This window comes from Schistocerca cancellata, chromosome 11 (genome assembly GCF_023864275.1).
Source record: "Schistocerca cancellata isolate TAMUIC-IGC-003103 chromosome 11, iqSchCanc2.1, whole genome shotgun sequence".
Taxonomy (NCBI): Eukaryota; Metazoa; Arthropoda; class Insecta; order Orthoptera; family Acrididae; genus Schistocerca; species Schistocerca cancellata.
The window spans coordinates 59,009,587-59,033,767 of NC_064636.1; the positions used below are offsets into that span (position 1 = coordinate 59,009,587).

The following is a 24,181-nucleotide window of genomic DNA, read 5'->3' on the forward strand; positions in this document are numbered from 1 at the left end:
TGACAATGCTTTTGATAAAATTGTCTCTGGTACCTTGCTTCAGATGATCATTTCCTTGCAAATTTTCAGAATGGCATAAGCATTCAAACCAGACTTTCATAGTAACGTCAATGGCTTTCTCGAGTAAATTTTGCACATCTTTCATTTTAAATGTGACCTTTCCTTTCACTAGCATCCACACACTTTCTATCGGGTTGTACTGGCAGTGATTAGGGGGTGGCTTCACACCTTTGTGGCCCATTTCTGCTGCTAAGCTGCCAAGTTCAAATTCACTGTAAATATCTTGCTTTCTTATACCAGCTCCAAATTAAAATAGTTTTCTCTTTTACCCGCTGCGCCGATTATTCCTTCTTAGTATTTGAATTATAGAACTTCCACCCACATCCTCTGACTCCCACTGTGTAACTGCAGTTAACAACGCTAATAAATCACAAAGTAAATCCAAAAACCAGTGTTCAAATACATCAGTGGCTGTCTCTTGATGGTAAATTTAAGCTCTGCACTTTCGATAAAGCTATACTCTGACAATGAGTCAGTCTCCTTAACCAGTGCACTCTTTTAAATTCTGAATGCCAGGTGTGCCTCCTGCCACAGTTCTGAGTGAGCCAGGATTCAGTGAGATGAATAGGACAATTTCCAAACAATGGAAAATCCAGGATGGAACTTAACAATGTTATGAAAGGGATAGCTGCTACTCACCATATAGCAGAGATGCTCACTCACAAACAGGCACAAGAGAAAGACTGTTAGAAAATGAAGAAAATGAGCTTTTGGTCAACAGAGCCTTCATTGGAAATAAATAAATTCACGCAGTATGTCTCTCTCTCTCTCTCTCTCTCTCTCTCTCTCTCTCTCTCTCTCGCGCTGTGTGTGTGTGTGTGTGTGTGTGTGTGTGTGTGTGTGTGTCTCTCCACATGTGGCGCCCGCTTGTTGTCTATTTCCGACTAAGGTCGTGTTGCTCGAAAGTTCACTTTCAGAGAGTCTTTTGTTGTGCGTACCTGCAACTCAGCATCTCCACCTACAGTGAGTAGCAACTATCATTTTCATAATATTAGGACAACAGTGTTCTTTTCTGAGAATGTGCATCTTTCTCAGCAGCTAGAACAACAGGGATTGCCATCACAATGCACCTTCCATTATTTTGTTTTCCGTACCTGAATGCTACGGATTCCAGAGCACTTTCATTCTACTGGCAACCCCATGTGAAAACAACCTACCATGTAAAATTCTGCCACCTTTGCCTCATGGGATACTCACCACAGGTGTCAAATTCCTATACAATACGACGAACACCACCTTTCTGGAAATCATCCAAATCTAACAGTTCTTCTCTCATTAAATAAATATCTTCTAATTGGAGATGGAAACTTCCTTTCTTGTCTACAGGTTTCCATTCCCATGCTTCTCTACAAAATCGCTGTACTGTTTGGAGTGAGACACCATAAACCTTCTATGCAGCAGTCTGCAATGCCAATAAGATTTTCTCTCTTCTGGCATTGTCTTTCAACATCATGAAGAAATTTGCACACCTCACATGAATACATTTGTTTGACTGTGTGTGTCTTACCAGTCATCTTAACTTGCCAATAATAACAGTAATACTGTGCAAAGCAAATCACAGTTGTCTTGATAAACTAACACCTGCACATAGCAGATACATACAAATAACACTGTGGTAACAGTCTTCACTCAGTGTAGCGGACAACTTGAACTGGGTAAAAATAAATGTTGCATTTTGCTGTATTGTCAATACTGGGCATCCTAGGAAACAAAACTTATTTTGTTCTGACAGATAGTCAAAAGAAAATAAAAATAACAATATTATGAAAAGGATAGTTGTTATTTGTCACATAGTGTAGACACTGAGTTGCACATAGGCACAACAAAAAGACTGTCACAAAATGAGCTTTCGGCCAACAGTGTCTTTACCACTGCGTACAGTACAGTTCCTTCTGACTCTCATGTTGGGTAACGCATTGTTTATCAACCAACGGGCTCTCTTCACAATTGGACACTTTTCAATGCAGTTAAGCATACTTCTTATCAAAATGTGCAGATTAGCCTGTAGGAATTGTCCCATTCATCCACAACAGTATCTACAATGTCCTGTAGTGTCTCTCATGGGACAGTATGGTTTCAAATCACTCTTTTTAGCTTGGCCCATGCATTCTCAATTAAGTTGGAATATGGAGAATAAGGGTGACATTCCATCTGACTGATTCTAGGAAGGTGTTCTGTGTTCACAAGATTGTGATGATGGGGCATGCACTATTGTCCATATACGTGAATCCCACACCAATGTGTTCACCAAAAGGAGACACAATGCATGCCATCCTACAATGAATTCCACGGAGGGGGAGGGAGGGGGGGGGGGGGGGGGGGGGACAGACACGAATCTCAGTACTGTCAGGGTCGAGACTGATACGGATTTCATCAGAAAAGACTGTCGCGTCCCAGCGCTGTCTAGTCCAACAAGAATGGTTTCGTGCCCACTGAAAGGAGCCCTTCTCCGAACCTCATTTAGTGGAGGAGCCTTGGGATATCTTCTGGAACATTAATTCCTGCTCATGGATATGGTTCTTCAGCAGTCACTTCTGTGACAATTCTCAACAGCAGCCACTTCTGTGACGATCCTCAACTGGTCCTGTCACCAGAAACTTGTTCCATATTCTCGAGACATTCACTATGATTTTTGCCTGTCTCATTCCCTGATCTAGATGAGTGACTGTAATACGGATCCTCTCATACATGTTACTGTTGTCCGGACCATCCTAAACCAACCCGACTCTCATAATGACACACAGCAGAAATATTTCAATGTTCACAGATGACAGGGGTGTCATAGACTGCACGTACTGCCGCCTAACTGTAGACACATGGATAGTTTCCGATAGAATTATGTTACAAAAAGACCAATGTATTGGTCTTTGCCTTTGAATATGTCTGCGTGTGTGTGTGTGTGTGTGTGTGTGTGTGTGTGTGTGTGTGTGTGTGTGTGTGTGTGTGTGAGTGTGCGCGCGCGCGTGTATACCCGTCCTTTTTTCCCCCTAAGGTAAGTCTTTCCGCTCCCGGGATTGGAATGACTCCTTACCCTCTCCCTTAAAACCCACATCCTTTCGTCTTTCCCTCTCCTTCCCTCTTTCCTGACGAAGCAACCGTTGGTTGCGAAAGCTAGAATTTTGTGTGTATGTTTGTGTGTCTATCGACGTGCCAGCGCTTTCGTTTGGTAAGTCACATCATCTTTGTTTATAGATATATTTTTCCCACATGGAATGTTTCCCTCTATTATATTCAAAACATTATATGAAGATTAACATCCACAGACTCAACAAATTTTGGAATTTCATATACGCCAGAGAGTATTTCCTAATTTGTATTTTTTACATCATCAAAGTCCTTCATGTCTATTTCTAGTAGTTTGTTGAGAAGGTACATTTACTTCAATTCTTTTGTTCAGATGTCAGATTCCTCAGCAGCTGTGCTATTAAATCCCTACAGCACGAATATTCGTCCACAGTTTTCGCACACTAAACTTTTCATAAATTTCTTGTTTATTGCCTTCTTACTACTACGAAAGTTAATGTTTCTTATTCTTTACAGTAGTACAATCGGAGACTTATCTATACCTGAAGCTCAGGGCATCACATCTGAAATTTTTATTCAAATAATCTTTAGAAGCAGCATTCCGTACGACTTTTTTTGTCTCTAATCGTCTATAAACTTAAAGTGTGCTTCTGTTGAGTCAACAGATATCATAATGCACAAATTGCTTCACTGCATAACCTCAATCCACTAGACAATCAAATACACACAGGCCGCAGCTGCCTGTCAACTGCGAGAAAGTATAAAGATTCCCACCAAAGCTGAGAAGCAATGTGCTTTATGCAATAAAGCCTCCATTTCCAGGAAATTACGCATCCACAAATAAGCATACGTAGTCGCACAGTTGGAAATTTATACACATACATGAAGTTAAACACAAAAAAAGGCACTGTGTGGACACTCCTTTAGGATTAAAGGTGGAAGGGAAAGAAACGTGGAGAAGTAAGGGCACACCAACTAATATACCAATGACCAAAGACAGAAGGATACAGGGAAATGATAGTATGTCTCCAGTGGGGCACAATGGAGAAGAGAATACTGAAGACCTATGAAGAAGAGTACAATAGAAGAAGAGAAACAAAGAGATTTTGGGAGGAGGAGGATAAAATGTAATCCACAAAGGGGCTACCCACGATCATGATGAAAGAAGAGCTGTTCTCTAGATCACTAGTTCTGAGACCATTACTCCTGAGTTCCACGAGATAAAAACTACTACCCCTCCATCCCGACCACCATCAGCGTAAGCCTACATAAACTTTAGAATGGAAAACCAATTTCTTTGAACACTTCCATTTTTATAATGATGAAAGATAAATGATATTTTGTTTCTGCTGCTTCTTTTTAAAACTACTGATCAATGAGACAATTGGAATTGCTTATTACTAACAACCCTTTTTTATATAATGATGAAGCAGTTCTCAGGACATTGTGACTGCTACCAACAACTTCCTTTTCGAAAAGGAAACTGACTATCCACATTGAGGGTAGACACCTGTTACAAAACATGAATCATATGGACCACTCTTCTCTCCTTAGTGACAACTGCTTCGCCCATGTGCTGCATACCCATTTAAAATCAACCAAATTTAAATCTGTGCACTACATTTCTTATTTGTAAATCACTTGATCGCAGGACTCCTTATGTCCGAACTGGCAGAGATTTGAAGTCTTCGAGCAGCGAATGCTTTGTGTTTGACCACCACCACTAAAAATAACAATTAGGACAATAATAATAATAATAATAATAATAATAATAGCGTGTAAGTGCTGCTGCATTGTAGTAGACATTACATACATTGAGGTGACAAAAGTCATGGTCCACCACCTAATATCATGCCTTCTTTTGCGTTAGTGCAGCAACTCGACATGGTATGTACCCAACAAGTCGAACCTCCCCTGCAGAAATATTGAGCCATGTTGCCTCTATAGCTGTCTATAATGGCGAAAGTGTTAACTGTGCACGATTTTGCGCACAAACCGACCTTTCAATTATGTCCCGTAAATGTCTGACAGGATTCATGTCGGGCAATCTGGACGACCAAGTCATTCACTTTAACTGTCCAGAATGTTCTTTAAACCAGTTGTGAATGATTGTGGCTCATTGACATGGCTCACTGTCGCCCATAAAAATTCCATCGTTGTTTGGGGACATTAAGTCCGTGAATGACCGTAAATGGTCTCTCAGTAGCTGAACATAAGCAATGATCAGTTCAGTTGCACCAGAGCCCTTTCCATGTAAACACAGCCCATACCACTACAGAGCCACCAACACCTTGCACAGTACCTTATTGACAACTTGGGTCCACGGCTCTGTGGAATCTACTCAAACTGAAATCTGGGCTCATCTGAGCAGGCCACAGTTTCTCTGTTGTCTACAGTCCAACTGTCACGGTCACGATACGAGGAGAGGCACTGCAGGCGATGTCGTGCTGTTAGCAAAGTCACTCACGTCGGTCGTCTGCTGCCATAGCCCATTAGTGCCAAATTTCGCCACAAGTTCGTCATACGTTCCACATTGATTTCTGCAGTTATTTTACACACTGTTGCTTGTCTGTTTGTGGAAAATGGGAATCCCTGGAAGACAGAAGACATTCTTTTTGCAAAATAGTGCTGACTAATTCTAAAGAACTGGCATCTGGGCCTGACTGCACAACATTCTACTGTCACAAATGTACATCTCCTGTAGGGATTGCAAAGACAAGATAGGGGAGAACAGGGTTCACATGTAGCATATAGACACTTGTTTTTCCCTCAGTTCATCTGCAAGTGGAACAGTAAAGGAAACGAATAGCAGATACCCTCCACCAACCACCGTACAATGGCTTGCAGTGTATGTATATAGATTTAGATATAATAGAGGGAAACATTCCACGTGGGAAAAATATATCTAAAAACAAAGATGATGTGACTTACGAAACAAAAGCGCTGGCAGGTCGATAGACACACAAACATACACACAAAATTCAAGCTTTTGCAACCAACGGTTGCTTCATCAGGAAAGAGGAAAGGAGAGGGAAGGACGAAAGGATGTGGGTTTTAAGGGAGAGGGTAAGGAGTCATTCCAATCCCGGGAGCGGAAATACTTACCTTAGGGGGAAAAAAGGACAGGTATACACTCGCACACACACCCATATCCAACCGCACATACACAGACACACAAGGGTCTGTCCTTTTTTCCCCCCTAAGGTAAGTCTTTCCGCTCCCGGGACTGGAATGACTCCTTACCCTCTCCCTTAAAACCCACAGCCTTTCGTCTTTCCCTGTCCTTCCCTCTTTCCTAACGAAGCAACCGTTGGTTGCAAAAGCTTGAATTTTGTGTGTGTGTTTGTGTGTATATCGACCTGCCAGTGCTTTCGTTTCATAAGTCACACCATCTTTGTTTGTATGAATATAATAGAGGGAAACATTCCACGTGAGAAAAATATATTTAAAAAGAAAGATGATGAGACTTACCAAACAAAAGTGCTGGCAGGTCGATAGACACACAAACAAACACAAACATACACACAAAATTCTAGCTTTCGCAACCAACGGTTGCCTCGTCAGGAAAGAGGGAAGGAGAAGGAAAGACAAAAGGATATGGGTTTTAAGGGAGAGGGTAAGGAGTCATTCCAATCCCGGGAGTGGAAAGACTTACCTTAGGGGGAAAAAGGACAGGTATACACTTGCGCACACACACACATATCCATCCACACATACACAGACACAAGCAGACATTTGTAAAGGCAAAGAGTCTGCCCAAACTCTTTGCCTTTACAAATGTCTGCTTGTGTCTGTGTATGTGTGGATGGATATGTGTGTGTGTGCAAGTGTATACCTGTCCTTTTTCCCCCCTAAGGTAAGTCTTTCCACTCCCGGGATTGCAATGACTCCTTACCCTCTCCCTTAAAACCCATATCCTTTTGTCTTTCCTTCTCCTTCCCTCTTTCCTGACGAGGCAACAGTTGGTTGCGAAAGCTAGAATTTTGTGTGTATGTTTGTGTTTGTTTGTGTGTCTATCGACCTGCCAGCACTTTTGTTTGGTAAGTCTCATCATCTTTCTTTTTAAATACATCTTTGTTTTTAGATATATACAGATTTAGATTTATATATGTATTTTTGTTACTCACTGTCTCCACTGTATGATAAAAGTTTGTTCCTAGTATTGCACAATTTGTATTTCACTAACTTATGGGACAGTCCCCCTCAAACCAAGGGTACACATACTGCTTACATCGAGAAGCACACCTACTGACACAGAGGCCACTACAGTTACAAAGGTGAGAGAGACGTCAGAAGTGCGAGTGCTGCCGGCTTACCTGAGGGTAGTTCTTAGAAGGGTCCACCCTGCTCAGCATCGCCAAGACGAATGCCGCCGTCTTCCCTGTACCAGACTGCGACTGTGCGATCATGTTCTGGGGGCTGAAACATGTACAGAAGCAAACTTTCAAAATGTTCTCCGAATGCTGTGAGTGTAAATCCTCAGCTTTGTAGAGAACTTCACACACTTACTGTTTACCACTGCCATTATTTTCACTATGCAGACGTAAATGTAATACATAAATAACAGAGGCCAGCTTCAATTTATTATTTTAGTTGATTCTGTCAGGTTTTGGACCCAACTCCTCAGTTTGCCACTGCTGCTGAGAGCCACCCTCACCCCGAGAGCAGTGAGAGCGCAAACCGGTCAGCCTGTGTGTTACAGGATACTTCCTGAGAAAGAAGGTCACTCTGGAATTGGAGGACAAGAGAGTAACTGACCGACATCACGTGTACAGGACAGGCAGTAAAAACTACTTTCTGATGTAAACAACAAATAGGTGGGAAGTGTAGTGACTGAGTAATGATACATTATGGAGTCCCTCAAGAATCTGTCCACGGTCCTCGCTACTTCTCATACACATTAAAGATCGGATTGGATTGTATGGGGGAGGAGACCGGACAGCGAGGTCATCGGTCTCGTCGGATTAGGGAAGGACAGGGAAGGAAGTCGGCCGTGCCCTTTCAAAGGAACCATCCCGGCATTTGCCTGGAGCGATTTAGGGAAATCGTGGAAAACCCAAATCATTATGGCCGGAAACGGGATCGAACAGTCGTCCTCCCGAATTAGAGTCCGGTATACTAGCCACTGCGCCACCTCGCTCAGTCGTACACGTTAACAATCCACTTCTGTCCGCTGACAGAGTGAGCAACTTCACCACATTTGCAGAAGTTACGAGAATTCCGATTTGCAATCAAATGTTTTGTGCTCCTAGAGACAGACGTCAACTAGTTTGTTGCACATATTTGGATCTGGTTCGTGGTACATTCACTAACAGTAAACCTTAGCAAAACCCACTACATCCAGCTCCATTCTAACGACAAAAGGGCGTGAGACTTTGTTATTGCGAACGGACGTCAGTAGATACAGAGGGATATTGCTCAAAACTCTTATGCAGCAGGCTTAGTTGGGAACCTCACATCCTTCCTGTCTTGAAAGAGCTTCACTCAGCATTTGCCATCAGAATAACTCACAATATTGCAGGGAGCAGTATCTCAAAATCTGCATATTTAGGTCATTTCCATGCAATAAGTAAGTGCTAGGATATCTCGTTAATGTTCTGTTTTAATCTTGTCTTAAGTATAATAAAGTCTGAAAAACTATTGACTGTACTCTGTTCTTTGAATGATCAAACCTGCACTGGCTTATTAATATTTATCAAATTATGTATGCAAAGAAAAATTTACAAACTTATTAACTCACAGGAAATTAACTTAGGACTTTACAAATAAAGAAATTGAATATCACAATTTGTAATGAAGCCCGATACCAAGAATTTTAATTGAAGCAAATTTATCTCATAACACCAATTCATCATCCCTACCCAGCTGCTACAATACTTGCCAAAAAGGCATAAAGCAGGTGGCGGTGTTGCTGCCCTGAGGCAGAGCACACGGAAGAATACTTCATATTGTAGACTTTGTAAATGGGTGGATTAGTAGAAGGCTACACAAGGAAAACAACAATAGAATTTACCATGTATTTCACAAGTGAGATCTTTAGCAATGCAGTTGTAGCTGGCTAGTGCACTGTATCAATACAGTGATGTAATTTCTGCACAACTGTCTATTAAAACTTAGCAACTAAGTACAACTATTATTCAGGCCACGACAGTACGTTCAAAAGACCACAACCATGTATAGCTCGTGCCCTGACTGTCAATACATGAACCACCTTTCGCTCAAAAACTGAACTTATTTCGTATGAGAACAATGTACAGATTTCTCGCTACCTGCCCCTTCACAGGTGCTGCCTTCTACGGTCAATTTCTTGAATTACTTTGAAAGGAAAACACTGCACACGTAAGAGAAGTTGTCATGACTGTTTGAGCCAATGCACGTTTTCATAGTCGTGAATCTTGTCTGTGTACTTGTTAGGTTTTGCAGTTTGCTGTTATTCCGATACAAACATGTCACGTCTGTAGAGTGACCAAGAAATTTACGAAGCTCAAGAGGAAGAATTCAATGATTCTGGATCGGCAGGAGGAATACCTCATTGGCATCAGGCTGGGCAAAATTCATACCTAGGTATGCTGCAGTCTGTTACAATTATTTGTTGCTAATAGTGTTGCTACAGATACTGCTGCTGTAATTCTATTTGTTTTATTGGTCTTAAATAATCTTTTTTACAGGCAAATCTATTGATGAAGCATCCAACACTTGTTTCAAAGACTTGTTCCAAGAAGATAAGACAATTCACTCACCAAACAAACAGGAAAAAAACTAAATGGTATCACCCTGAATGCAACATACCTCTCTGCATGCCAGAATGCTTCAGCTTTACCTACACAAAAGCCAATTGTGCATAAAATTGGAGAACTCACCTCAAACCTTTTTGGCATGAAGGAGGGGGAGCAGGGAGGCAATAATTGTATTTTTTGACATCATTATAAAATTTTTAATCTATCAACGAACTATGATAAATATCAAAAATAATCCTCGGAGCTTGTCTTTTTTTTGGCTACATTCTTTACGATAGATCGAATGCAAATGTGCCAGTAATGATTTAAATGACAGCACAAATTCCTGGTTTTCTCAGGCCAAATTTTTCTATGTGGCTAGACCTCAAAGTATTGATGTTAGAATGTAGGCTTTTATAGCCAATGTTTACTTCAGTCAAAATGTCCATATCAAGAGGCCACAAATGATACACTTAACTATTCCCTCACATTTTGCCTCTGACTGCGAGAGAGATCTTCAGAGGGTAAATAGCAAGTGCAGTAAAGTCTTGATGGCGATGCTGAAATGTAGAGGGCCACATAGAGGCCACCACCATCTGTCACATAATGACAATTGCGTGATTATCTCTGGCTGGAACCATCGTTTTCAATTAAAGCACTCTATCCTCATTCTATTGGCACAAAATTGACACCCACATCTGATCTGACTTGATGTCTTCTACTTTTATGTTAAAATTATGATGTCAGTTAATTTCTATGTCCCCCTACATGCACACATGATAATGCACTGTCTTTGCTAAAATGTCTGTCTCACTGCATTTTATTTTCTCTCCCCTATATCAGACAACAGGTTCTCTGTCACTACGTCCCAGAGCAGGTTCCTTTTGTGATCAACTAACTGGTTGTTAACACTTTGTCCATGATGCCAATGTATGTCCATCCAAAGCTACATCAAATTTTTTAAACCCCAGGTGTCATTAGTCAATGCCACCCATCTTTTGTCATTCTTAAGTATTCTTTCATCTTCTACGTGGTTCTGAAGATTATCTTAACTCCATACTTGGCCAACACTTTCCTGTTCCAATCTTGTTAATAAAACAGGAGAAAAACTTTCCCAGATGAAGGCTGCTGTTGCTTATGAGTCCTGGCTTCCACTCTTTGTGGACAGCGTGTTCGATCCATCTCGTTATTGGAGAGAGAATTGTTCTGAAAAGCTAATCTTGTAAGTTAACTGGCTCTTAAATTTTGTTAGACCTGTCCGCCAAGGTTCTTTTTTGTCTTGACAACAGTTGGATTTCTTACGGAGGTTTCAACCAGTGCGTGTAGCTATACAGTGCACCTCGTAGCTTGAAGTCCCATGCACTCATTTGATCATGGATATATCAATGCTCTCCTTCTCCATCGTAAGTTGAATTTCTGTATTGATATTGTTGAAATGTCCAAGAAAATACCCAAACACATCTTCATCCTGTGTCCACAGCACATAGGAACCACCAGGGTTAGAAGTATGAAACCGGAATTTCCCTATATATTGTGCTAGCTGTCAGTGTAGGACCCGTAAGATTGCATCTGCAGTGTCGTCTGCTTCCTGCAACAGCTGACGATGTATGTCAACACACAGTAACCCAAGTTCCATAAACTGGTATCCGTTTCAAACCCGTAAACATGTCAAATTTCGTGCCCGTGAACTATGTTTTGCAGACAGCATTGGTTTTCTGTTATCATTTGAAGAAAACTGCTGCAGAATCACATCGAATGCTTGTCAAAGCTTTCAGCAAACATGCTCTACAGAAAACGCAGTGTTTCCAAGTGGTTCAAGAAATTCAGAAGTGGTGATTTTGACATGAGAAATGAATGCAGAAAACCATAATAAAGTTTGTAAGACAACGAATTGCACGTCTTATCGGATGAAGATGATACTCAAACTCAAGAGGAACCTGTGGAGCAATTCATTGTGATGCAGAAAGCTGTTTCTCTTCAGTTGAAAGCTGTGGGAAAGGTGCAGAAAGTGGGAAAATGGGTTTCACATCAACTGAATGAAAGACAGCAAGCAAATCAAAAAACCATTTGTGAAATGCTGCTCGCCAGATACAAATGAAAGTCTTTTCTCCATCGAAGAGTGACAGGTGATGAAAAATGGATATATTTACAGAATCCTAAGTGTCAATAATCATGGGTGAATCCAGGCAAACTATCAACATCCACATTCCAAACTTTACAGAAGGTAGGAGACAAGGTACTGGCAGAAGTAAAGCTGTGAGGACAGGGCGTGAGTCGTGCTTCGGTAGCTCAGTGGTAGAGCACTTGCCCGTGAAAGGCAAAGGTCCCAAGTTCGAGTCTCGGTCTGGCAAACAGTTTTGATCTGCCAGGAAGTTTCATATCAGCGCACACTCCGCTGCAGAGTGAAAATCTCATTCACAAACTGTGGTTCACGTCGGGTCCGAATACACTCGTGGACGTCCACGAAACAAAGAAACTTTGCTGTGCTTGTGGACATTTCTTAACACAATACAGTAATGAGGGAGAAAAGTTATTCAACTTAATTGTGACCAGTGATGAAACTTTGGTTTGTCATGTCACTCCAGAATCAGAACAGTCTGAGTGGAGGCACTTGTGACCCCCACAAAAAACAAAAATTCAAAGCAACATTTTTCAGCACAAAAAAATCATGTTCACTGCCTTTTGGGACAGACAGGGCATCCTGCTTGTTGAATGAAACCATCAATGCAGTACAATATTGTGAAACATTGAGAAAACCTTGGAACACAATTCAAATAAATAGTGTGAAATGCTTCATTGAGGCATTGTGTTGCTTCGTGACAACACACCTCCGGATTCTGCAGCTGCACTCAAATATTTACTCAACAATTCTGGAATTGGGAACAGTTTGATCACCCACTTTACAGATCCGATCTCACATTTTCTGACAAACTCGTTACTGAACTTTAAGCACAATTTTGGAGTAAGGTGCTTTGACAGCAATGACGACTCGAAAAGAACAGTGTTCCTCAGTGGCTGTCTTCACTGGCGTTAGCTTTTTATGAAGAAGATATAGGTAAGTTGGTTTCCCATTACGATAAATGTCTGAGCAATGGTGTCAACTATGTAGAAAAATTGATTAAGAAATGCTCTTCCTTGTAAAAATAAATTTTGGTTTGAAAGAAATATTTTTCTGAATCTTTTTTCTCAAAATGGTACTGACTTTCCAGACGTGCCTCATACCAAAATCTCCAGTTCAACTCCAACATAAAGCTAACATCTCTACATCCATCTGAATGTCTTATCCTCACAGGGTAATGTTTATTACAGGAATTACTATAAAAAGAGTGTAAGATATTGTACTATACACTAGGTTAAAATTCAACAAATGTGATCTGGGTAGACAGCATTCCATTAGAACTACTGACAGCCTCGAGGGAGCCAGGTCTAACAAACCTCTACCATCTAGTGAGCAAGATGTATGAGACAGGCGAAATACCCTCAGACTTCAAGAAGAATATAATAATTCCAATCCCAAAGAAAGCAGGTGTTGACAGATGTGAAAATTACCGAACAATCAGTTTAATAAGCCACAGCTGCAAAATGCTACTAACACGAATTCTTTACAGACGAATTGAAAAACTAGTAGAAGCCGACCTCGGGGAAGATCAGTTTGGATTCCGTAGAAATACTGGAACGCGTGAGGCAATACTGACCTTACGACTTATCTTAGAAGAAAGGTTAAGGAAAGGCAAACCTACATTTATAGCATTTGTAGACTTAGAGAAAGCTTTTGACAATATTGACTGGAATACTCTCTTTCAAATTCTAAAGGTGGCAGGGGTAAAATACAGGGAGCGAAAGGCTATGTACAATTTGTACAGAAACCAGATGGCAGTTATAAGAGTGGAGGGACACGAAAGGGAAGCAGTGGTTGGGAAGGGAGTAAGACAGGGTTGTAGCCCCTCCCCGATGTTATTCAACCTGTATATTGAGCAAGCAGTAAAGGAAACAAAAGAAAAATTCGGAGTAGGTATCCATGGAGAAGAAATAAAAACTTTGAGGTTCGCCGATGACATTGTAATTCTGTCAGAGACAGCAAAGGACTTGGAAGAGCAGTTGAACGGAATGGACAGTGTCTTGAAAGGAGGATATAAGATGAACATCAACAAAAGCAAAACTAGGATAATGGAATGTAGTCGGATTAAGTCGGGTGATGCTGAGGGAATTAGATTAGGAAATGAGACACTTAAAGTAGTAAAGGAGTTTTGCTATTTGGGGAGCAAAATAAGTGATGATGGTCGAAGTAGGGAGGATATAAAATGTAGACTGGCAATGGCAAGAAAGGCGTTTCTGAAGAAGAGAAATTTGTTAACATAGAGTATAGATTTAAGTGTCAGGAAGTCGTTTCTCAAAGTATTTGTATGGAGTGTAACCATGTATGGAAGTGAAACATGGACGATAAATAGTTTGGACAAAAAGAGAACAGAAACTTTCGAAATGTGGTGCTACAGAAGAATGCTGAAGATTAGATGGGTTGACCACATAACTAATGGGGAGGTATTGAATAGAATTGGAGAGAAGAGAAATTTGTGGCACAACTTGACTAGAAGAAGGGACCGGTTGGTAGGACATGTTTTGAAGCATCAAGGGATCACCAATTTAGTATTGGAGGGCAGCGAGGAGGGTAAAAATCGTAGAGGGAGACCAAGAGATGAATACACTAAACAGATTCAGAAGGATGTAGGCTGCAGTATGTACTGGGAGATGAAGAAGCTTGCACAGGATAGAGTAGCATGGAGAGCTGCATCAAACCAGTCTCTGGACTGAAGGCCACAACAACAACATTTAAAAACGCTGACAAGGAATATACAGAGGTGCTGCAAAACATTACAACCACCTGTTTAATAGCATATTCAACTACTTTTGGATTGCAATACAACAGTGATTTTGCTCAGTACAGATCTGTAAAGTCGTCAGTAGGTTTCACAGAGGTACGTGGCACCATAGGTCAACACACAGGTCATGCATTTTCTGCAAATTATGGGCATAGCATCTAAGATGTGTTCCATCAGGCTAAAATCAGGCAAATTTGGTGGCCAAGGCATCAACACAAGTTCATTACTCTGCTTCTTAAACTACTTTATCACAATTCTGATCTCGTGACATGAAGAGTTATCCTGCTGGAAGATATCACCACTGTCAGAGGAGACACAGTGTGAGAGGATACAGGTTGTCCACTATAATGTTCACATATCTGGAGCTGTCAGAGCACCTTTGAGGGCTGAGTACCACAGAAGACCAAGTGAATGTCGCCCATAACTTAATACTGGCCCCCAGCCCACAACTGTGGCACAGCACCTTTTTCGAGCAGCCGTTCAGCCGGATGATAATATCCGGACCCAATCGTCAACCTAATGTAACAAGAAACGTGATTCGTCAGAACAGACTACAGTTTTCCATTGGTACCCGCTCAAATTTCAATTATTCTATGTCCTTGTAATTCTAACTGATCATATTTAGTCAGAGGGTTGTGTGCTGCAGACCACACATTCATAATGACACTGACGGTGTGCTCTGAAATGTTATGACTGCTCATCAGACCTTTCACAAATTGCTGCCTACCCTAATTTACAGAGCAGTCAAGCCTCTGACACCTACATTCTGTGATGAGGTACGGAAATCCTACAACTTGTCACTTATTCACAGTTTCATTGTCCTTCCACCATTTTCTGAAGATGCTCACAATAGTAGCTTGCAAACTGCTGGCCAGATTTGCAATTTCCATGATGCTCCACGGGTCATTAAAAAGTCACTTATGTCACCAGATTTCTCCTTTCTGAGGCCCATATCATCACTAAACTGATTCCCCATTTGTGTCTGTTCTACTTACATACGAGGGTAAATCAAATATAAATATGATTTTTGTTCCAGAGAGTTGGTAGGACTGGGGCCACATTCTAATATGCCTGGGAGGTGGCGGGCAGGGGGTGGGAAGGGGGTAGAGGTTGGCATTAGGAGTGGGGGCCACTGGCAATTTCACACTCACAACCAGTTTGTCAATAGTGTTCACGATGTTTGAGCAGCAAGCGCACCATTCTGTTGTGCAGCACATAATTTTAAATTTTGCACTCGAGAATGAGTTTGAGTGATGGAAATTTTTCAGAGATTATCTCCACAATTTGTGGAAGCACTGTCAATGACTCTTAGGTTTGCCTGGCAAACACAGTTGGAAGAAGAACAAAAATGTGAAATCAGGAACACGATTGCAATCATCAGATCAACATTTTGGACTACAACATTCACGCTTTTTAAGACATTCTGGAAGAAGATTCAGTGGCGAGCATATTTGAAACTGCAGGACTTGTCAGGTAAGTTGAGGAAGCTATCAAGAAATCATCGCAAATGGCCTTCAGTTCTGTAAAGTATGTGCCAGATCAGAAGCCGAGATGTTTGGAGGTCTGTCAAAAGCATACAGTGAGATCTACGACCAAGTGCTGAATTTTTGAGTGGAATTGTCAGCTGCAATGAAGTGTGGAGCCATCACTGCATTCCCATGTTAAAAGAATGCTAGTCTACAGTGGCGGAGGAAAGGTGAGAACCCTAGTGAAAGCCAAGAACAAACTGTCAACTGCCAAGGTCCTTGCAACCAGTTTCTTCAGCCAACAAGGCATTTTTCTCACAAATTTTTTTGCATGAGCAACACACAATTGACACTGCTTACTACTGCGAGCTTCATTCTCCCTAGATTTCAGACATATCACCCTGTGATTTTCTTTTATTTGGCTAACTTAAAGGAGGGCAATGATTTGAAGGTGAAGAGAGTGGAGAGATCTGTACTCAATCTGTCCCTGAGGCAACCAGCTTCACTATGGCACTGGTATAAAAAACTTCCTTCTCACTGGGAAAATTTCATTTCAAAAGGAGAAAACTATGTAGAAAAATTAATTATATTTGTTTTGAATTAAAAAGTCTTGGCTGCAATGTATACTTTTTATAAACGTGTTTCAACTTTGTGGGGCATCTCTAGATTATCTATAGGGATAGTGAAGTAAGCAAATATTAGGGTACAGTCCTAGCATGGATGATTCTAAATGTAAATATCTAATCATTACTAACCTTAAAATTATCCTTCTACAGCTTTTTAAAAACCATGAAAAAATTGTGTCAGGACTCCCTGTTTTAAGAATTTTTTTATCCCTGGTTATTGGGATGACACCCATATATGTTGGTTATTTTACAGTTTTATTTAGTTGTAGTTGGTGTTACTATTTTATATATTTGGAATAATTTAAAGCTTTCTTCATGGGCGAGAACGTTCTGATTAATTGTAACCACTTAATCTTATTATACTCATTCAATCAGTTTTAGGCGTTTTTTAATAAGCATTAAAAATATGCTTTGAATGCCATATAGGTGTGTCCTCTGCAGTCGCTGTATGCATGCCTCATTCCATTGCTCATCGGTGTCAGCAGCTGACACTCCTGCGTTGGTGAAGTTGCAGCGGTACCTCTGTGTATTAGGTTTAAACGAGTATACTTCTTTGCAAGTGTGGTCCTAACATTGCACCATTCTGGTCTACTGGTAAAACTTTTTTAAGGTATGTTTTATTCATTTTGATTATTTATTTAACATTCTATCTCACAGTTACACAATATTACATTAGTTGTTTTTCTCATCTGATTCCATGCATACTTCAATCTAGCACAGAGCCGTTTTATGGTTTTTAAAATGTTGCCGAAAGAAAATTTTAAGCTTAGTACAAATTCCTTACTCACTTTCAGAACTGAGCATGCTAGGACCATTCCCTAATTTTTGCTGGTTTTGTTATCCCTATAGATCCAATTTGAAGATGCCTCACAAAGGCAAAATAAGTTGTTAATAAAAGAACAAACTGCAACCAACACCAATTTAATTCAAATATTCTACATACGGTTGCCATGGCAGACGACGTAATGGAATGGGAGATGTATTTGCCTATTATTTTTCAGTAAATAATTATTTTAAGTAAAATCCCATTTGTGTGATTCGCCCTCACACTTCCATGCCAGCAATACCATCACGTGACTTTCAATTGCAAGGCCAACAGTCAATGTTTTGGCTAATAGTACAAATTGTGGATACATGTTCAAACACAGAGTACAATTTGATAGCCACATACAAAGTGTCAGCGGCAACTAATGGACAAGATGCATCTTCAACATAGTTGCCTCTAAACCCTAAGCAATATCTGTGCAAATGAAAATCAAAAAAGAACTACAGTAAAAGAGCATACAAGCAAAAGACACACCAAACTGGAAATCTTCAAAACAACTACATTGTGATTGATAAGGGAATAAGCTGAGTGGTAGGAGACACCCATGAGCCACTCGCAGATCTTTCTCGAGTGCCACATGTTCGTTGTACAGCCTATTTTGCATATAAAAGCACAGAGCCTCGTTGGGCATGTCTGCCTGCATATCGGCAACACTGTCTCCCCACCTACCGACCACAAAGTTATTCTATAAAGCGCAATTTGGGACTTTCTGAGAGGAGAAATGGCCAATTGGTGCCAAGTGCTCAGATGTACACAATGTTAGACAAAGTGAACTGATAAAAAAAATATTTGCCTTAAAAATAATAAAAAATAAACAATATCAAGTTGTTATTACAGCAATAGCAAGCTTACTGTAATCCTTAGACGGCCTACAAATAAAATAATTAAATAACACACTTGATACTACTAAATTCTACATTAATGAGTTAATATTTATTTTGTACAGCGTTACTGGCCAGGAGACCCCATTTGCAGTAGTCAAGTCTTTTCACTTAACGCCACTTTGGCGATTTGCACATCCATGACAACAAAATGATGAAGAGGACAACACACACCCAGCTCCCAAGCAGATCAAATTGAACCTGGGATCCCGTGATCTAGGGCAGTTATTGCTAACTTTAATTGAGACCGTTACCCCTTGACGCAATCAAATATTAGCTATTACATCCCACCCCCAGTCGCCCTCCCCACCATCCCCACAGATCATCTACATTAGTGATCAACAAACTTTAGAAAAGAATTTTCTTTGAACATTGATTTTCAAAATGACAAAACATAAATAATATATACTCTTTATAGGCATTTTATTAAACAGTGAACTAATGACTCAACACAATTGGTACTGTCTATTTCTACCAACATTCTTAACAGAATGATATAGTTTTTCTCAGTGCATCGCAAGTGGTACCTACAACTCCTTTTCACAAAAGGAAGCTAACTATCTACATTGAGGGTAGACATGTGTTACAAAACCGAGCAAAGTGGCGCAGTGGTTAGCACATTGGAATCTCATTCGGGAGGACGATTGTTCAAACTCTCATTTGGCCATCCTGATTCAGGTTTTCCATGATTTCCCAAATCACTTCAAGCACATGCCGTGATGGTTCCTTCAAAAGGGCCCAGCCAACTTACTTCCCCATCCTTCCGTAATTTGTTGGGACCGACGACCTCACTGTTTGGTCTCAATAAACCAACAGGCTTGTTACAAAACATGTTTTATCTATAGCATGCCTCTCCCTCTCAACACTTGGTTCATCCCTGTGTAAAGGCAACCCAGTTAAAATCCATGCACTATTCTTACTGTTTGTAAATCACTCAACTGCTGGACTCTTACTTCTGAACTGGCAGAAAGTGGAAGACTTCACTCTGCCAGTGATTTATGTCTGACCAGATGCCACTAATAATAATAATAATAATAATAATAATAATAATAATAATAATAATAATAATAATAATAAACCCCGTGGAGGCCCGGGAAAAGAATAGGCCTCCGGTATGTTCTGCCAGTCGTAAAAGGCGACGAAAAGAACAAACCACTAATAGGGCTAACCCCCCTTTTAGTGTGATTACTTGGTTCAGGACAGAACTAAAGAAGCCTCGGACAAGCGCCGTCATGGTCGGGGACAACGCTTGAACCCTATGCCCGCCCACAATGGTAACGACACTGCTAGCCAACTGGAAAATGATTTAAATCCAAATAGAGGTGTTTCGCAGGATATGCTTCCTGCAACCACCCTAGAAGGAAAACAAAGACAGAGGATGAGATGGTCAGATGAAGTTAATCGACACCTCATGTTCTGTTATTACCAAGCAACAAACCTAGGAACCAACACAACTGGATACAGATCACAAGTATACACAACATTTATTACCAGATACCCGGAATTAAAATTTTTAACAGAACAACGACTAGCTGATCAGATCCGTGTAATAATCAAAAATAACAGGATACCCCAGTCAGAATTAGAAAACATCAAACAACAAGTACAACAAATATTGGAACAAAATAATGTGCAATCAGAAGAAGAAGAAAACACAGTAATGGACTCAAACATCCCAGAGCAAACAAACAAAGACCAACACGCATCAATTAAACAATCAGAGGAAAACGAAATCTTAACACAGCCACCAGAACAAGCACAAATAGAACACGAAGAGACACACGTGTTAGATATAGAAGAGAAATTTCAGCTGACATATATAGAATACAAAGACACAAATACAGACATTAGACCATTCTTGCATAGACCGCCAAATAACCCACAAGTCGAAACAACAATAAAAACTATCAACACAATCATACACAACAAAATAAATGAAAACACAACTATGGAAGAGTTACAACTACTGGTTTATATAGGAGCACTCACTACACTAAATATACACACTAGGCAGAGATCAGAACAAACCAACACACAGAAGAAACCCACAAAACCAGCATGGCAACACAGGCTACAGATCAGAATAGAAAAACTGAGAAAAGACATCGGACAGCTAACACAATTTATAAGAAATGAAATATCAGACAAAAAACTAAAAAGGTTAGCTAAAATCTCACAGCAAGAAGCAACAGAGCAATTAGATGAAAAAAAGCAGAAATTGCAAGCATTGGCCAAATGACTTAGAAGATACAAAAAAAGTGAAAATAGAAGGAAACAAAACCAAACATTCAACACAAACCAAAAGAGATTTTACCAAACAATGGATAACACACACATTAAAATAGACAATCCACCAAACATAACAGACATGGAACACTTCTGGAGCAGCATATGGTCAAACCCGGTACAACATAACAGGCATGCAAGGTGGATACAAGCAGAAACAGACACATACAAGATGATACCACAAATGCCTGAAGTGATAATTTTGCAACATGAAGTCACCCGAGCAATTAATTCTACACACAATTGGAAAGCCCCTGGAAATGATAAAATAGCAAATTACTGGCTAAAGAAGTTCACCTCAACACATTCACATCTAACTAAATTATTTAACAGTTACATTGCAGACCCATACACATTCCCTGATACACTTGCACATGGAATAACCTATCTGAAACCTAATGATCAAGCAGACACAGCAAACCCAGCTAAATATCGCCCCATAACATGCCTACCAACAATATACAAAATATTAACGTCAGTCATCACACAGAAATTAATGACACATACAACACAGAACAAAATTATAAATGAAGAACAAAAAGGCTGCTGCAAAGGAGCACGAGGATGTAAAGAGCAACTGATGATAGATACAGAGGTGACATATCAAGCTAAAACTAAACAAAGGTCCCTACACTACGCATACATTGATTACCAAAAAGCCTTTGATAGTGTACCCCACTCATGGTTACTGCAGATTTTGGAAATATACAAAGTAGATCCTAAATTGATACAGTTTCTAAACACAGTAATGAAAAACTGGAAAACCACACTTAATATCCAAACAAATTCAGATAACACCACATCACAGCCAATACAGATTAAGCGTGGAATATACCAAGGAGACTCATTAAGTCCTTTCTGGTTCTGTCTTGCTCTGAACCCACTATCCAACATGCTAAATAATACAAATTATGGATACAATATTACTGGAACATACCCACACAAAATCACACATTTGCTATACATGGATGATCTAAAACTACTGGCAGCAACAAATCAACAACTCAACCAATTACTAAAGATAACAGAAGTATTCAGCAATGATATAAATATGGCTTTTGGAACAGACAAATGTAAGAAAAATAGCATAGTCAAGGGCAAACACACTAATCAAGAAGATTACATATTGGATAACCACAGCGACTGCATAGAAGCGATGGAAAAAACAGATGCCTATAAATACCTAGGATACAGACAAAAAATAGGAATAGATAATACAAATATTAAAGAAGAACTAAAAGAAAAATATAGACAAAGACTAACAAAAATACTGAAAACAGAATTGACAGCAAGAAACAAGACAAAAGCTATAAATACTTATGCTATACCAGTATTGACCTACTCATTTGGAGTAGTGAAATGGAGTGACACAGACCTAGAAGCACTCAATACACTTACACGATCACAATGCCACAAATATAGAATACATCACATACATTCAGCAACAGAAAGATTCACATTAAGCAGAAAGGAAGGTGGAAGGGGATTTATAGATATAAAAAACCTACATTATGGACAGGTAGACAATTTAAGAAAATTCTTTCTAGAACGAGCAGAAACTAGCAAAATACACAAAGCAATCACTCATATAAATACATCTGCTACACCATTGCAATTTCATAACCACTTCTACAACCCTTTAGATCACATAACATCAACAGATACAAAGAAAGTAAATTGGAAAAAGAAAACACTACACGGCAAGCACCCGTATCATCTAACACAGCCACACATAGATCAAGACGCATCCAACACATGGCTAAGAAACGGCAATATATACAGTGAGACAGAAGGATTCATGATCGCAATACAGGATCAAACAATAAACACCAGATATTACAGCAAGCATATTATTAAAGATCCCAATACCACAACAGATAACTGCAGACTTCGCAAACAACAAATAGAAACAGTAGATCACATCACAAGCGGATGTACAATACTAGCAAATACAGAATACCCCAGAAGACATGACAATGTAGCAAAAATAATACATCAACAACTTGCCATAAAACATAAACTAATAAAACAACACGTTCCCACATACAAGTACACACCACAAAATGTACTGGAGAATGATTAATACAAATTATACTGGAACAGAACAATTATAACAGATAAAACAACACCACATAACAAACCTGACATCATACTCACCAATAAAAAGAAGAAATTAACACAACTAATTGAAATATCCATACCCAACACAACAAATATACAGAAGAAAACAGGAGAAAAAATTGAAAAGTACATCCAACTGGCTGAGGAAGTCAAGGATATGTGGCATCAGGATAAAGTCGACATTATCCCAATTATACTATCAACTACAGGAGTCATACCTCACAATATTCACCAGTACATCAATGCAATACAGCTACATCCAAACATATATATACAACTACAAAAATCTGTAATTATTGATACATGTTCAATTACCCGAAAGTTCCTAAATGCAATATAACATATACCATACAGTTACAAGGAAGTCACGCTTGACCGAGGTCCGCGTCACGTTCCATTTTTAACCAGACTTAAGTCTGAGAAAAAAAAGTCAATAATAATAATAATGTGGACACCCTACAGAAGTGGAGTAGCAATTATAGAGTTACTGTCTAGTTAACTGTCAGTTAGTTCATTTATTCTTGTGAAGCAAATAATGAAATTACTGGTGTACTGCAGCAATTTTCATGAGCTATTTACACTGAAGAGCCAAACAAACTGGTACATCTGGCTAATATTGTGTAAGGCCCCCACAGGCACACAGTGCCACAACACGACGTGGAATGGACTCGACTAATGTTGGAAGTAGTGCTGGAGGGGACTGACATCGTGATTCCTGCACGGCTGTCCATAAATCTATGAGAGTACGAGGGGATGGAGGTCTCATCTGAACAGCACATTGCAAGGCATCCCAGATATGCTCAATAATGTTCATGTCTAGGGAGTTTGGTGGCCAGAGGTGGTGGTTAAACTCAGAAGAGTGTTCCTGGAGCCACTCTGTAGCAATTCTGGACGTGTGGGGAATCGCACTATCCTGCTGGAATTGCCCAAGTCTCTCGGAATGCACACTGGGCATGAATGGATGCAGGTAATAAGACAGGGTGATTATGTATGTGTCACCTGTCAGAGTCGTATCTAGACGTATCAGGGGTCCCATATCATTCCAACTGCACACGCCCCACACCTTTACAGAGCCTCCACCAGCTTGAACAGTCCCCTGCTGACATGCAGGGTCCATGGATTCATGAGGCTGTCTCCATACCTGTACATGTCCATCCCCTTGATACAATTTGAACTGAGACTCGTCCAACAACGCAACATGTTTCCAGTCATCAACAATCCAATGTTGGTGTTCAAGGGCCAGGGCGAGGTGTAAAACTTGGGTCGTGCAGTCGTCAAGGGTACACAAGTAGGTCTGC

At 40.1% G+C, this 24,181-nt stretch overlaps 1 protein-coding gene across 1 annotated transcript in view; it reads right to left on the reverse strand.

The window, feature by feature from the left end:
* Positions 1-24,181, reverse strand: part of LOC126108670 (DEAD-box helicase Dbp80-like) — a 145,173-nt gene that overhangs the window by 72,152 nt on the left and 48,840 nt on the right. The window contains exon 4 of the mRNA XM_049913979.1: positions 7,401-7,503. Within this exon, the coding sequence (XP_049769936.1) occupies positions 7,401-7,503 (103 nt within the window). The remainder of the gene's footprint in view (positions 1-7,400; positions 7,504-24,181) is intronic.